This window comes from Bos mutus, chromosome 11, assembly GCF_027580195.1.
Source record: "Bos mutus isolate GX-2022 chromosome 11, NWIPB_WYAK_1.1, whole genome shotgun sequence".
Classification (NCBI taxonomy): Eukaryota; Metazoa; Chordata; class Mammalia; order Artiodactyla; family Bovidae; genus Bos; species Bos mutus.
Window position 1 is genome coordinate 69,863,005 of NC_091627.1, and position 16,548 is coordinate 69,879,552.

General features: G+C 40.8%; 1 protein-coding gene across 8 annotated transcripts in view; it reads right to left on the reverse strand.

Annotated features, from left to right (window-relative positions):
- The window catches only part of ACYP2 (acylphosphatase 2), a 178,467-nt gene that overhangs the window by 122,255 nt on the left and 39,664 nt on the right, over window positions 1-16,548 (reverse strand). For 4 of the 8 annotated variants that reach the window (XM_070379575.1, XM_070379576.1, XM_070379580.1 and 1 more), the window contains exon 4: window positions 14,810-14,866. The exons of the other annotated variants lie outside the window; for them this stretch is intronic. In XM_070379575.1, coding sequence (XP_070235676.1) covers window positions 14,810-14,866 — 57 coding nt within the window. The remainder of the gene's footprint in view (window positions 1-14,809; window positions 14,867-16,548) is intronic. 8 annotated transcript variants of the gene reach the window in all.

Here is a 16,548-nt window from a genome sequence, read left to right on the forward strand (position 1 = left end):
TTGGTTTTGTTGGTTTTCTAGGTAGATAATGTCATAAAATACAAATAATGATAATCTGTCTCCTGCTTTACAAGATTTTATTTTGCTTTTATTATATTGCCTTAAACTGTCAAAGCAGGGTTCAATGGTGGTGATGGCAAATCAGTTCAGTCGCTCAGTCGTGTCTGACTCTTTGTGACCATGGACTGCAGCACGCCTGGCTTCCCTGTCCATCACCAACTCCCAGAGCCTACTCAAACTCATGTCCATCGTGTCGGTGATATCCCTACCTTATTCCTAACCTGAACTGGATTTGCCTTTAGCATTTCAGCATTAATGATGTTTTCTTAAAGATATTCTTTGTTCTTTCCATGTGGGGTCTTTGCAGAACTTTATGGCCAGGTCCACCTGCCAAGTTTTGGGGATCCCGGGTCTGTGGGCACTGTTACTGTATATAAATAATAAACCAAGAAAAAAGAAACAACTCCCAAACTGGATAAACAAACTGCTCTAAGTTGAGTCACTGCTAGTCATGTAAATTTGCATAACTAAATCTCTACTCCTCCAAACCCAAAGCAATCCAAAAGAAAGGCTGTCCAAACACCAAACAGAGATCATAAGCCTCATATTCTATTTTTCTGCTTCCTTTGTTACTGTTAGTAGAGGAATTGTAGAATTTTTTAACAGGCACATAAATAAGCATTTGGGGGGACTTCCCTGGTGGTCCGTGGCTAAGACTGTGCACTCCCAATGCAGGGGGTCCAGGTTCCATCGCTGGTCAGGGAACTAGATCCCACATGCCACAACTAAGAGTTTGCATGCCACAGTGAAGATCAGAAGTCCTGTGTGCCACAACTGAGACCCAGAACAGCCAAACAAACAAACAAAAGCATCTGGGGCTTTGTAAGAGAAGGCTCAGATTTTAAGATTTATGACCTATATTTTAAGCACTTTGTACATGTTTATTTTATTTCACAACAAAAATTTAACATAAAATGTCCTTACTAATGGGGTGAAAAGTTGTTACCACTAGTCAGAAAAACCAATGGCAAGAAATGGCTTGTGAGTCACAGCCAAATAAGATCACTAAGTGAACTCTGACAAAGCAGGATGGTGTCCACTTTACTCACTATGTATATTACCAAGGGCTGGCACATAGTAAGTGCTCAGTAAGTATCTCATTAGTTAAATTGATCATTGCATAATGGGCATCATAGAATTCAGGTTACATGTAATTTTAAGACAAGAATACTAATGTGTATAATTTTAAGACAAGGATACTAATGTGTATTTGTGGCCTGGTAGAAAGTAATGCTTACAAACTAGGAATTTTCTCTGATTCAATTCCACAGTTACTGCAAGTAGTGAGCATTATTGTCATCTATGCTCAATCTGATGAAAGTGAAAGAAGAGAGTGAAAAAGTTGGCCTAAAGCTCAACATTCAGAAAATGAAGATCATGGCATATGGTCCAATCACTTCATGGGAAATAGATGGGGAAGCAGTGGAAACAGTGTCAGACTTTATTTTTTTGGGCTCCAAAATCACTGCAGATGGTGACTGCAGCCGTGAAATTAAAAGACGCTTACTCCTTGGAAGAAAAGATATGACCACGTAGATAGCATATTCAAAAGCAGAGACATTACTTTGCCAACAAAGGTTCGTCTAGTCAAGGCTATGGTTTTTCCAGTGGTCATGTATGGATGTGAGAGTTGGACTGTGAAGAAGGCTGAGCGCCAAAGAATTGATGCTTTGATCTATGGTGTTGCAGAAGACTCTTGAGAGTCCCTTGGACTGCAAGGAGATCCAACCAGTCCATTCTAAAGGAGATCAGTCCTGGGTGTTCATTGGAAGGACTGATGCTGAAGCTGAAACTCCAATACTTTGGCCACCCCATGCAAAGAGTTGACTCATTGGAAAAGACCCTGATGCTGGGAGGGATTGGGGGCAGGAGGAGAAGGGGACGACAGAGGATGAGATGGCTGGATGGCATCACCAACTCAATGGACTTGAGTTTGAGTAAAATCTGGGAGTTGGTGATGGACAGGGAGGCCTGGCGTGCTGCAATTCATGGGGTCGCAAAGAGTCGGACACGAGTGAACAACTAAGCTGAACTGAACTGATGCTCAGTCTGTGCTGGTGTTCAGAGAGGTTAAGGAACTTGTATGAGCTGAACTTCACATTTACTCCCTCCCTCTACTACAAAAGGCTACCTTCCATATCACACAACATGAGGTGTATATTTACCCCTTACCTTCCAATGTTAAGCGCTCTGCCGCTTTTATTTTCACCATCTTATTTCCTTCTAGTGAGTGAAGTGAAAGTCACTGAGTCTTGTGAGCCCATGGACCATAGCCTGCCAGGTTCCTCTGTCCATGGAATTCTCCAGGCCAGAATACTGGAGCGGGTAGCCATTCCCTTCTCCAGAGGATCTTCCCAACCCAGGGATGGAACCCAGATCTCCCACATTGCAGGTGGATTATCATCTGTGCCACCAGTTTGCATGATTATCTTGTTCATTTATTCTTTTGTTAATTATCTGACTCTCAAGAGACAGTGCTATAAGAGTAGGTAAATTATTCAACTTGTTCCCAGCTATATCCTGGTGCCTGGAGCACACAGTTAAGTGCTCAAAAAATATTGAATGTGTTGAATGAATGAGTGAATGAATGAATTGACTGAAGTACTTGTAATTAGAGAAAAGTTAACTTAAGTAAAGAAACCTTACAAGAGGCCACCAAATAATGAAGAGATCTAGGAGAAGGCAATGGCACCCCACTCCAGTACTCTTTGCCCGGAAAATCCCATGGATGGAGGAGCCTGGTAGGCTGCAGTCCATGGGGTCGATAAGAGTTGGACACGACTGAGCGACTTCACTTTCACTTTTCACTTTCATGCTTTGGAGAAGGAAATGGCAACCCACTCCAGTGTTCTTGCCTGGAGAATCCCAGGGACGGGGGAGCCTGGTGGGCTGCCGTCTATGGGGTCGCACAGAGTCGGACACGACTGAAGCGACTTAGCAGCAGCAGCAGCAGCACCCCAGAGTTTTAGAATTCACAGTTACTTTGTTCCAGTCTCATAGTCCTTGATTAAAACCCTACTGTCACTCTTTTCAACTATGGTGCTATTCTTATGCAAGCTACACGGTGATCAAAACTATATTCTCCTTCCAATTCTTTCCACTAAATGATTTATATTTTTTCTAGAATTATGAGCACATAAGCAACATAAAAGTGTCACCTAGTCTATTTTGCAGTATCCAAGCAAAGCCTGGCCCAGAAAACAGAAAAGTAAAAAAAGTAAGTAAAACTGTTGTTTATACCAGCTGAACTGTTTTAAGAGCCCAGAACTAAGGACATTGAGGTTGTGGATTTGAACCACAACTTTGCTTTAGTCTATGGGAGCTACAGAGCAAAGCCAGCCAACCATCTTAAAAATACATTTCCTTTGTCAGTATAAACACTATATAAAATAAATCAGATGAATTAGAAAAAAAAAAATCTCCATCACTACTGAATAAACAACTCAAGGAACATGCTCTACCTATACATAATATAGTGGTAATTTAAAAACTTTTTACTGGGAGTTTTTAATGGCATTATAAATGCTTTGATCGGAGAAAGCAATGACACCCCACTCCAGTACTCTTGCCTGGAAAACCCCATGGACGCAGGAGCCTGGTAGGCTGCAGTCCATGGGGTTGCTAAGAGTCGGACACGACTGAAGCGACTTAGAGCAGCAGTAGCAAACGCTTTGATATGTTAGGATTAAAAAAATCAATAAAAAATTATATATTTAGTCCAACAATAGAGAATTGTTAAAAAAAAAAAAAGCCACTGGTAAGTTTATATGATGGAATTATATGTGACAAATAAAAATCACATCTTAAAAGAACACTTACAGGAGGGGAAAATGCTTTCAGTTCATCTTTGTATCAGTCATGGTGCTGCCAGGAAGCAATGGTACATTCAGATGGGGTGATTGAGAAGAGTAGCCATTTACCAAGGATTGGGCAGGGATAAAGGAAACAAATGAGAGATGATGAAGCACCCCAGGGTGCTGGCATCACTGGGGAGTCATCATCATCCAAAGGATGGAAAGGAAGGGAGGGAACCATTACCTGAACACAGTAACACCTGTAGCTGTCCAAGAGGGCTTTGTGGCAGGACCTATGGCTTCAGGTAGAGAAATGATGACCCTTCCAACCCACAGCCTGGCAAAGAGGGACCTAGGGAATAAACACCCAAGTCTTTCTATCCCCCTCCATTTCAGAACCCAACTGGAAGGTAGAGACTAAGGGAGCCCACCGATGGAGTCCACAAAAGTCAGTTTTCCAGAACAGAGCTGGATGGGACAGGGTGAAGCATGGATCTGAAGGAATAAATGGAAAACATCCAGCATAATATTCAGTGAAAAATCAGACTGCAATACAGTATTACAGGGTAATTCCAAAATTGTAATTATATACATAGGTCAGGCTCCCCAGCAAACAGACTACAATTTGCCTGCAAGAAGTCTGCTGTGGAGTACTCTTGGGAATGGTCGCTGTGAGTGGGGACAGAAGCAGGGTGGGCAGAGGGAAGAGGCTGAACTGTAAGACGGTTACTACAGAGGACTCTGCTGATCATAGAAGGAGCGCTGGAGCTGGGGTGGCCCTGAAGAGTGGTCCCAGCTGAGGCAAGAAGGCTGGGCTGTGTAGTCCCTCAGCAACTGATTATTGAATACAGGCTGCCCTGTGAGGCCAAGGGCAGTGCGTGGACAGAGCCATTAGCTAACCTGCTGCACTGAGCGTGCATCCTCCTCAAGGGGGTGGGGTGGGGGCGGGTAGGGAAGGCCACCATGTCCACTGAGATCGCAGTCAACAGTGACTGACTCTGGGTCAAAGAACTATGGATAGTGTCCTGCTCTGCTTTTTGGGTTTTTAAGTACTTTTATGCTGTTCCAAATGTTCTAAAATCTATTACAATATGTACTAGTTTGATACTCAGTAAATTTTAGTTTGGAAAAAAAGGAAGTACGAGTTATTGCTGTATGATAATCTGCATATTCCTAGAAGATTTAGAACAGAATTTGTCTTCCCTTGTAATTCCCAGTGTACACTTCATAGCACAGACTAAGCACTGAAGTTAGAGGCGACTGTTACAGTGTCTATTAATACTTGTTTGACCAAAAGGTTCCTTTGGTGAGTGAGCATACTGTTTATTAAAGTTCTCGGTGAAAAAGAAAAATGTCTTATTTGTACTTAAAACCAAATGAACTTTTTGGCCAACCCAATACTTCAGTGTCATCAGTGTGATATCAAGTACACGCCAGTCAGTTTAACGTTTAATGCTGGGAATGGTCAGGTAACTTGCTATCAAGAATCACGATTCAGAGTGGTCAGTTGGCATTATATAAAAAAGCCAACATTCCAGAGGCAGCTTCTACAGATCTTTCTGCCGTTCAACGAATAACACTTTGCTATTACGCTATTTTATTAATAGGATTTTATTCTTGGATTAGCAGCGTATTAGCACAATGTGTTCAAAATATATTATTACTGGTGAAATTAAAAATATTCAAAGGACTTCCCTGGTGGTCCAGTGGCTAAGACTCTATGCTCCCAATGCAGGGGGCCAGGTTCAATCCCTGGTCAGGGAACTAGAGCCCATATGCTACAACTAAAAGACCCCGAAGATCTCGCATGCTGCAAGTAAAACTTAGCACAGCCAAATAAATTATTTTTTTTTAAGTATCCAAAATATGTGGATTGGTTTAAATGACTTGGAAACACCCCTCAATCACCCTTGTACAAACATAAGAATCTAGCAATTACAATGTGTGCCATTAGAGACATTAGGGGGTTGATTCTTTAATTGGTCCCATATCTAGCTACTGGCTTCAGAAAGAATTCTGACTGCATGGCTGCCCTGTCTTTCTTCAGTGGATTTTGCATAGAGGATGAAGTGCAAACACTTAAAAGAATCCCACAGAGCAGCAGAATTCCTCTGAGTTTACAGAAAGTCTGAATGAACTGCTTTGAGCCATTTGTTAATAAATATTTAGTTAATAAATACCTTTTGTGTCCCTGAGCTTTGCCTGAAGGCTGCTTTTATTATTACCTGGTAGCAAGTGTGCGAGAGAGTAGCTAAACACACTACCTCCTTTACAGTTCTTGCTGCTGCTGCTAAGTCGCTTCAGTTGTGTCTGACTCTGTACAACCCCAGAGACGGCAGCCCACCAGGCTCCCCCGTCCCTGGGATTCTCCAGGCAAGAACACTGGAGTGGGTTGCCATTTCCTTCTCCAATGCATGAAAGTGAAAAGTGAAAGTGAAGTTGCTCAGTCGTGTCCTACTCCTAGCGACACCACGGACTGCAGCCCACCAGGCCCCTCCGTCCATGGGATTTTGCAGGCAAGAGTACTGGAGTGGGGTGCCATTGCCTTCTCCATTACAGTTCTTACTATTCACCAAAAAAGCCATGCATGTCTAAATTGGCTTAGGCTTATTTTGCAACATGTACTCTACTAACCAGGCTGAATACAGAGGACATCAAAAGAGGATATTATTATCCTTCTGGAACAATCTACTGATTCAAGAATACTGTCACATTCTGTTTTTAGGAGTAAATATATCGACTTCTTCATGTAATGATTCCTCTCTTTCATTCTATTAATTAACTCATTATAAGCTGTTGGTAAGTTCCAGCCAATCAGTATTCTTAATCAGGAGTTCATGAACTACAGCCCATAGGTCAAATCTGTCCAGCTATCTGTTTTTGTACAGCCCACAAGCTAAGCACAGTTCTGAAGTGTTAAAATGGTTAGAAAAAAATGAAAAGAATAATGTTCAGGTCATGTAAGTTATGTGAAATTCAGGTTTCAGCATTCATGAAGAAAGGTTACTGGAACACGGTTTCATTCATTAGTTTACATATCATCCATGGCTGCTTTTATACTACGGTGACAGAGTTTGGTAGTGACTGAGACTATTAGGCCCATGAAGCCTAAACTATTTGCTATCTAGTTCTTTACAGAAAAAGTTTGCTGATGGCATACATTGTTGAACAAGTCAGGATATAGGCTCAATTCTCCTGTGAGTGCAGGTTCCAGAGGGAGACGGAGGACAAGCACAGAAATACCCAAAGGCAGGAAGTGCTATGGGAAGTAAGAGTGACGTGATAGAGACTGACACGAGGTCCACTGACATGGAGCCCAGCTGAGTCCTCTCCGAGGAAGTGACGTCAGAGAGGAACTGAAGGACAAGACGACGGCCATGTGAACACGAAGACCCCTCAAGCTTGAACCAGGGAAAGGAAAAAAGGGCAGATGGGCAGGTGTGTGGACAAAAGGGAAGAGTGGCCACAGAAGCGTGGTACGTGCTCCTCTTCTTTCTAAAGCCTGTCAGCAACAGTAAGAATCTCCCTGGAAGCTGGTGACGACAGCTGAAGAGTCATTCATAACTACTTGGTCAACATAAAAAACTGTCAAAAGGGCAGACAAGCTGAGAGATTCTACCATTTCCCTCAGTTCACAGCCCCAGAAGAGGCAGCAAATCATCTGTGAAATTCCCCTCCCTCCTCCCACTTTTCATCTGCAACAAGGTGAGCGAGGAGAGGAAATCAAAGTAACAGAAACCTCTCAACGTCAAGGTGCAGGAGCTACAGACTAGAGCAGGAGCAAGAGACATACCTGCGGCTCAATTTCCCCCCTTTCTTTCCCCCATCCTCACACTGCTCCTACTCCAGGTGAGGAAGCTAATTGTGTATCCACACTCATTTACAGCCATAAGTTGTACACACTGTTGTGTGGTTGAAGATCTGGTGAAATGAAGGAAATTCAATCTTGTTACAAATGTGATCACAAATCATAACACAGGATCACTGAACAACTTCAAAAGCTTTACATAAAGCACCTGACTTTTGTGCTCTCTCTTTGCAAGCATTTATATGTATTTTTAATGACTATGGTTGGAGAGAATATGAATTTTTAAAAACTGATATTCCTATTGATACAAGTAAAGAAGTCAGCACCTTTTTAGAGAAAAACGAGCCTCTCCAGAGGGGAGAAAGAAATGTAATTAGAAATGTATTAAGGTTTAAAAAGCTGTTTTTAACTTGTTTCCTAAGAAACCAAAAATAGAACTGACAAGTACAACTTCCAAAGAAGCTTAGATCTACTTACTCTATTATTAAATTTTCCACTTCCAATTTTTTAGAATAACTAATTTGAGGTTAAAAAAAAAAAAAAAAAAGCTCTTACATGAAATAAAATTAAGTTCTCCAGTTAATTGTGTTTGCGAGTCTTTTACTAGAGAAAACTGACCTCCATGAACAAAGAAATTGCCAGGGTTGCTTTCAAACAGGTTAATAATGTATTTTGCAATCATTGTAATTTTGAAATAACCATAACTGCCACCATCGTCTGCTGAATTTGTGCAGTAATTTCCTGGCAGCTGAATTTATTTAATACGAAAGTAAATTAAAACTTAGTAGAGAGACAACTGTAAAGTCATTCTTCTATAATGCCATTTCATCCCACTCAGTGTCTTTAGTATGAGAAAAAATGTGATTGAAAATTGAGCTCGTATTTATTTTTAAAGTCCTAAGTAGTTGCATGACATGAAAAGGTTCATATTTGGGCCTGGACAGAACAGACATGAAAGAAGACCAGCAGGGAACTGAGAATACGTGATCAACCCAGGAGCCTCAAAAGTCATGTGCTTAGCTTCTTGTGCTCAGGCCCTAGGACTGAGCTGAAAAAGAGAAGCCATAAAAATTTAGCCATTAGTGAGAACCCTCTGCCCACATTTGACTGCCTAACTATGTCCCATTCCAGAAGCTCCAGGGCTTCAGATAAAGAGGTCAAGAGACCAAGAATCTAAAGCATATTCTCCTATCTTTTGCCTGTCTGAATCCTAACCTTTTTCAAATTCCCTCTTTTTTGTGAAGGCACATTCACAAATCCTGATCTTCAGTCTAACCAGAGAAATGAACAGGCTTCCAACCATCTAAGGGACTGTGTCTGTTCTGATGAAATATTGTAATAAAGTGTTACAGGATTTGGGAATAAAAGTTTTCCTCCTGCATAGAATTGACAACCAAGTATTATCATCATCAAATTCTGAAAGGAGAAATGAACAATTGGAGCCAGATTGCTCCTGGGAACCTTAAAAGGAAGATGAGCAGTTCTGGACCTGCAAAGGCAGCCTCCTAAGTGCCATGTTCTTGGGGAGTACACTACCTCACTCAGTGGTAAACACAAAGTTCTAAGAATATAAAAACTGGCTGCTAATTTCATTTAACCAGAAGTCAGGTGCAACCATACTGGGGAAATGAGGGAAGGAAAGTGTGGTATAAGTAGTAAAAGAGTTACATCTTCATCTATCATAATAGAAAGTCAATAGATAATGCCTAAAATTAATGATTTGAGAGACACCAGTTTGAGAATATTATTTTGAAATCAGGAGGCATGCCCAAAGAAATCACTAAAACAGTGATTGAGGAGTAAGAAGGGATGGGTTGGAGTGGGGTGCCTACCTTTTCAAAAAAAAAAATATTTTAGTACTAGTAGACTTTTTCAGCATGTGCAGGTATCAATATTATTTTATTAAAAAACAAAATTAACATATAAAAACATTTTATTTAAGGAAAAATCTAACAATTTTTTGTGGATATTTTCTGTGTGCTATTTGTCAAAAATGCCTAGGGTAACATGGGTATATCTGATAGATCATAGTTGGTTTTAAATTCCTACAGATTGAAGTTTAGTGAGTATTCTAATGTGGGGGCCAAATTAAGAGGAGCATATCTGTATATATGTCAGTAGAGCCCATAGATTAGAAATCAAAGTAGGAGTTTGGGGGGCTGGAAGGATGTCATGGACATGCTCCAAGTCACAGAAGCAGATAAAAACCAGGCAGACCTACCCAAAAAAATAGAGAAGAATAATATTCAGGGACACAAGAGCACAGTGGCCATTTGGCGTTGGCACAAATGGTGCTATACATCTTAATTGGCCTTAGAAGATTCATTGCTAAAATTACAGACAGAAATCGTCACCAGGGGAAGGTTAACTTCTGCTAAATAGCTTCCAGTTTTCTTCCAAGAGAAAAAAGGACGAGAGGAAAATACTTTGGAGAAAGAATACCATGTAAAATGGTTTAGGTAAAAAAAAAAAGAGAGAGATTTTTTCCTGTAAGATTCCTATTTGGCTCCTCATGCAGAAAAATCAAGTTTTACAAATCCCAACAAGTTTAAAGGAGTGAAAATTGGCACCAAAATAGAGCTTTGGCTTATCTTAACGTTGGTCACTCAGGTTGATCATTTTATATGGGATTTAAGTGAACATATGCAATACAAATTTTGCCTTTATCATCCTTAGCTATCCAGAAAATGACAATACTTAAAATTTTATTTCTAAGTTATTATAGACACTCAGACTATAGAATTAATATCTCATCCATAATAATCATACTCTACACTAGCAGTATCTTCTTCTTACTCACTTTACACTTTCCCAAGAGATACTTTATATTCATTCTCACAGCTCTTCCTCTTTATTAACTTGAATTTCTCCTAATTTAATTCAATGATTACCATATACATATTTTTAAATAACTCAGCCAATATAAAACAATAGTTGACTTCTACTATACTTGTCTAAATATTATCCAATAGTGTGTCTAAAATTATGTTAATAACTATTCCTTTGGTAATATCCAACTGCTTTTCATGGTTCCTAAGTCATCATTCATGTTGCTTTTATCCTTTATTGGACAATCTGATGTAGGATATTTGACTCAGTGGTTTCGCCTGGGGCATGTTCTGATAGAGCAAAGAGGAATATGGACATTTTGACAAAACGCTTTTGAGAAATCTACACCAAAATATAGACACAGTTTTTATTATAAATTATAGTAACACGAGTGGTGGAGAAATGGGATGGAATGAGGCTCTCAGATGGCAGGGGGCCCAGGATCAGGTGAGGATCCTGATTTTGCACATTGCATGGTACTTTTTAAAAGTTGGCTTGTTGTTTAGAATTTATTGAAATATTCTATTCTCAAAACAATTGCATCAGCATAGACTGACAAAGACCATTTAGCTGTTATTCTGATTCTTTAGATATCGCCTACCCAACTTTCTTCCCATTGGATTTTCACAACAATCTCATGTACTATAAGATTACAGACATCACTTTTCACCCAAATAATTCGGAACACTGAATTTTAAAACACATTTTCCTACATAACCATGATGTTACTACTAGACCTAACAAATTTGGCACTAATTCCTTAATGTTCTTTAATACCCAGGCCATATTCAAATGCCCCCTATCAGCACCTCAAATATTTTTTATAGCTGGTTTGTCCCAACTAGGTAAAAAATCTGTTTGTGACAGAAATATGGAAAAATATTACAACTGCAAAATCTAGATATAGATGTTCATTATGCTATTCCCTTAATTTTGCGTGCATTTGAAAATTTTCATAATGATGTAATTCTTTTAGACATTCTATCTTTGCAAATATGTCTATATACGTGAACAAGGTGGGAAGTTTCTAACTCATGCTACTGAGCCTTGTCCTGTTTGATGTTGTCATAGTTGGATAATTATATAGAAAGGATATTTATCATGTCTCTTAGTTGATGTGTGGGGAATAATGAATGTGTTACATAGCTGAATCAAGATTCAAAAATATAACAAAGACTAGTAAAGAAATGATTGGTGATACACTGGGTATATTTTTATGTTAAGTAAGAGTCAGAGTAGAAGGTCACAGGTCACTAATGATGAAGAAGGGACCTAAGGAATACCATCTAGCTTTTGTGGCAGCTAGAGCAAATGGAATTGTTGCAGGTATTAACAAAACAGGGTTTTTCCTTTATTAAGAGGGGCTGGTGCCCTCCCTGCCTATGAGCTGTATCTGTGTTTTGTCAGAAGATGCTACCATGGGCACTGCTCCCATGAGCACTCGGGTGGTAAACATGCAAGTAGGGAAGGAGTGGGAGTGACATGGCAAGTGGGGCTACAAAAGCCAAACTGCTATAGAATCTTCAGTTTCCATTGTTGTGGAAGGGAGAGACTATATTACCTTTATATCCACAGTTTCCAGCACTCTGATATAGCAGATACTTCACAGTGTTCATAGAATGAATGAGTGCTTTCCTACAGGCTACAGGCAATAATCTATTCATCAACAGATGTAGAGATGCATAAATAGACTTAGCCATCTGGATGCTCTAAGGCAACACCATGGCCACATGGAATATACACACCTTGGTCTCTTTGGCTGCAACCAAATATCATGTCAATAATTGAGGCTGTACCCAGAGAAGAACATCAACAATGAGGCACCACTGGCCCAGGCTCTAATTTTACTGGATGACTGTCTAAACCGGAATGTAAAGCCACAAACATCACAGCAGAGAGGGTCACATGAGTGTGTTTTGGCATTAAGACATTGTGTTTTCTACAACAATTTAAGTTGAGTGGTTCAGACTCTAATACCCTTACATGGGTTCCAAGGATTTGGGGAAAGATAATATTTTGCAAAATGGCCAGTATGTGTAAACTCATAAGCCTCGCAGTTAAATCCTTACCAGTCTGGCTCTGGCTCACTTTTAAAATCTCTCCCAGTCAGAAAGTCTAAACTCCATCGTGGTGGTGGTGTTCAGTCACTCGTCATGTCCGACTCTTTGCGACCCCATGGGCTGCAGCATGCCAGGCTTCCCGGCCCTCACTATCTCCCAGAGTTTGCTCAAACTCATGTCCACTGGGTTGATGATGCCATCCAACCATCTCATCCTCTGTAGTCTGAACTATTTCCATATTCCCATGTGGTTCACTTCTGGAAGTTGCACCCTGGTCCTACCACCCTGTCTTTTATGAAGCTCCCCCTCCACTTCTTCACTCTGCTCTGAATATCCAAATTCTACTCACCCCAAAGTCCAAATCAGACTCCATAATTTTAACCTCCTTTGATCTCTTGAGGGTCTACCACACTTCTCTACCATTTAACAGAATGCTCTCTGTATAGGTAATTAAATTTCATAGGGAACGGTTTTATTTCCTCAGGTAGATTATAATCTCAATGCCAAGAATGTTTAATTTCCCGACATGCCTAGCACAATGCTTCGCACGGGAGGGGTGCTAAATAAATATTAAGCACTCAGTGAATGATTCCAAACATTTGTGAACCACTTCTTTTTGTCTGAAACTTTGTCTAAAACAAACTTCTAGTCTTTCTAGCTTCATCATGCCATGAATAAATTTCTCAGCTAAAAAAATAACTCAATCCTCAAGTGTTCCTGCTGCTGCTATAATAGAGGGTCTCGGAGACAGAACCTGGCAAACAATACCCTCTTGTCGCATTTAATAAGGGTGAGTCACTTTAAACTAGACAAGCGAGCACTGTATTCCAGAAATTGTCTCTTCCCACTGTGACTGAAAATATTCATTGATTTTAGATATATTAAACCAAAAACACACTCAGAAATAATAAGTAACTTTCATATGTGTGTATGAGTATGGTTGATACCCTCCATACTCAAAATGTGCTCCATGGATAAACAGAATCCATCTCACTTGGGAGCGTGGATTAGAAATGCAGAGTATCAGGCTCTATCTCAAACTTACTGAATGAGAATTCCTGTTTTTTAACAGAAACCCTAGGTGATTTTAAAAGCCTTGAACAAGCCCCAAGTGGGCAGAGCTGATTGCACTGGAGTTTTTTATGTAGGCTCCCGAGAATATAGGCTTTCTGTCCTTTCGAAATAGTCTGTACTCATGGTTCAGCACTTGCCGGACCCCACTGCCAGGGTTTCTCATTTAGTAGGTCTGGGATGGGACCCCAGAATCTCCATTTCTAACCAGCTTCCAGGTGATGCCTGTGGTGATGCTGCTGGTCCAGGAATCACAACCACTGACTCACATCACCTAAAAGTCACATGTTGCATATTCAGGGGATTCTGCTTCAACTGCACTCCCAGGAGAAGGGGGAATATTAAGATAGCAGAGAGAAAAGAGCAAAGAAGTGGCAGCAAAACGTTTCATTTGTGTTACAGGAAGATAGCAGTTAGACGTTCCTTTGTACACAGTGGGGTAAAAATAGTTGAAGAAATTACTATAGCAACAGCTGTGTTATCCTCTAGGTTTTTCTCTACTGACAATTCAGAAAAGGAAGCCTGGCTTCCCATCTTACAGAAACTGTTTCAACACTGAGCCTTATCAAAAACAAAAGCCACAGGAAACAGATCCCATTCGTTAAGGACTATGAGGTAACAATACAGATTTAAGATGCATTTGAAAATGACTCTGAGGCCTGGATTTGGATTCTTTGGTCAAGCAGTGAAACAAAAGTCAGTTTTTTATATCTATGACTCTAAAACCAGAAAAGGACAGCAGAACGATGTTGAGAACATCTTACCAATTTTTAAACTTTAAAAATAATCTCAGTTCCTATTTAAGAGTCTCAAAATTATAAATAAAACAATGTATGTATGTATAAACCAAAGAGCTCCACCTAGAGTTGAAAAAAAAAATATTACTTAATGCACACAAACAGAAAAGCTCCATTCACCCATATCTTATGTATAGTCTTTTTTGTTGATGTTGAAAATAACTATTTTTATGAAATCTTTACAAAAAGGATAACTTTCTGAAATGTGAAATACTGTTAATTAAAGGAGAACTGAGTTTCAAATAATGCTGTAAACTACTTACTTCTAAAAATTTGACAGTAATATTTGTTATTATGGATGATTTAGAAGCCATTGTCTTAAAGCAAAGTATTTGAAAGTTGGGATCATGTTTAAAGCATCATAAAGAAGATTAAAAAATGGATTCTTACCTGAACTTGCTGTGTGACCTTGAGCAGCTCACCTTCCAGCTCTGAATTTTCTCACCACTGAGGATTAAACAAGATCAGTGGTTCTCAGCCTGACTGCACTTTGGAAGTATCTGGGAATATCAAGAAATCGATGCCTGGGTCCTACCCCTAGAGATTCCAATTTAGTTGTCTACTCTAGGGCCTAACCTAGTCGCCTTTGAAAAAGCTCCTGGGTGATTCTAATATGCACAGAGGCTGCTTTGGATCAGCTTGCTCGATTGCACCCCCCAAACCTATTACTCTAGTTAGTAGTTCTTATGCTTCAAGTACTTCAGAGTCACATGGTAGTCTTGTCAAAACACAGATTGCCAGACTCACTGACAGCTCCCCAGCCCCCGCCCCCCGCGGCTAGGGCTTCTGATTCTGCGGCGGCCCAAAATTTTGTATTTCTAACAAGTTTCCAGGCTTCCCTTGTGGCTTAGCTGGTAAAGAATCCCCCTGTAATGCTGATACTACTAGTCCAGAGTCATAGTTAGAGAATCTGTTCTACATGGTGACCTCAAAACTACACTTCCCTAACTCCCCAGATTATTATTCCTCTATTTTATCAAACCACGGTATGATATTGTTAATTAGTCTCCCCGATTCCCGCCTCTCTACCTCCAGTTCTTAGCCTACACTACCAAGTTAATATCCTAACCCCCAAATTCTGTGCTGCTCCCTGACTGAACTTTTTCAATGACTCCCCAGTGCTGAAAGAAGACAAGACCAACTAACACAACATACAGGATTTTCACAGTTTGACCCCAAACTTCCTTTCTAATCTCAGTTTCCAATAGTCCCTGACATTTGCCTGTGCTCCAGTCACTTGTATCCAAACACACACAAAGGCTCAGTGACTTTGTGCCTGGTATTCCCTTCTCCTGGCATGTCCTTATCCCACTTTCTCTTTTTGACATGCATATTCTGTCTGTTCTGTGTGCCAGGACCTGTGCTAGGCTTGGGGAATTCAGGGAGAACAGGAAGACCCCTTCCCTTCAGGAGTCTTGTGATGTGGTGGGCATTATTGAGCAGTGAACGCACACCATTACCCACCCCCCTCCCTCACTGTATATTTTCTCTATATTATGAGGTTTTTGACATCTTAATAAAACCTTTCTGGCTGGAGACAGGCTGCCCCTCCTGGAGGCTTGCCAATTCTTAGAGATAGCCCTGAGCTTGCCTTTAATGCAAACTAACCCCTCTGAGCCCTACCCCCTCCATTGGGCCCCACATCCCAACAGGCAGTAATCCTTTCTCTTAAATATCCCTCGGGCTTCCCAGGTGGCTAGTGGGAAAGAACCCACCTAGCCACAAAGGAGATGCAAGAGATGTGAGTTCCATGCCTGGGTCAGGAAGATTCCCTGGAGTAGAAAATAGCACCGCGCTACAATATTCTTGCCTGGGAAATCCCATGGACAGAGGAGCCTGGCGGGCTACAGTCTATGGGGTTGCAGAGAGTCGGACAGGACTGAGCAACTAAGCACTTACTTAAACGTCCCAGGGCCAGATTCCAGGCAGCTAGGGACAACTCTACAGTCCAAAGCCCTCCACAATGATTCCAACAGCCAACCCTAAACTTTTCACCTGCCCTGCCTTGCCTTCCTACAGATACCCCCAACAAAGGCTCTGGCCTAAACCTTCCCCTCGCTGCCTCCTGATTCCCCTGCCATTGTCTCTTTGACTGTGCAAGGCATGCCTACCTAGCCTTCTGTCTCCAG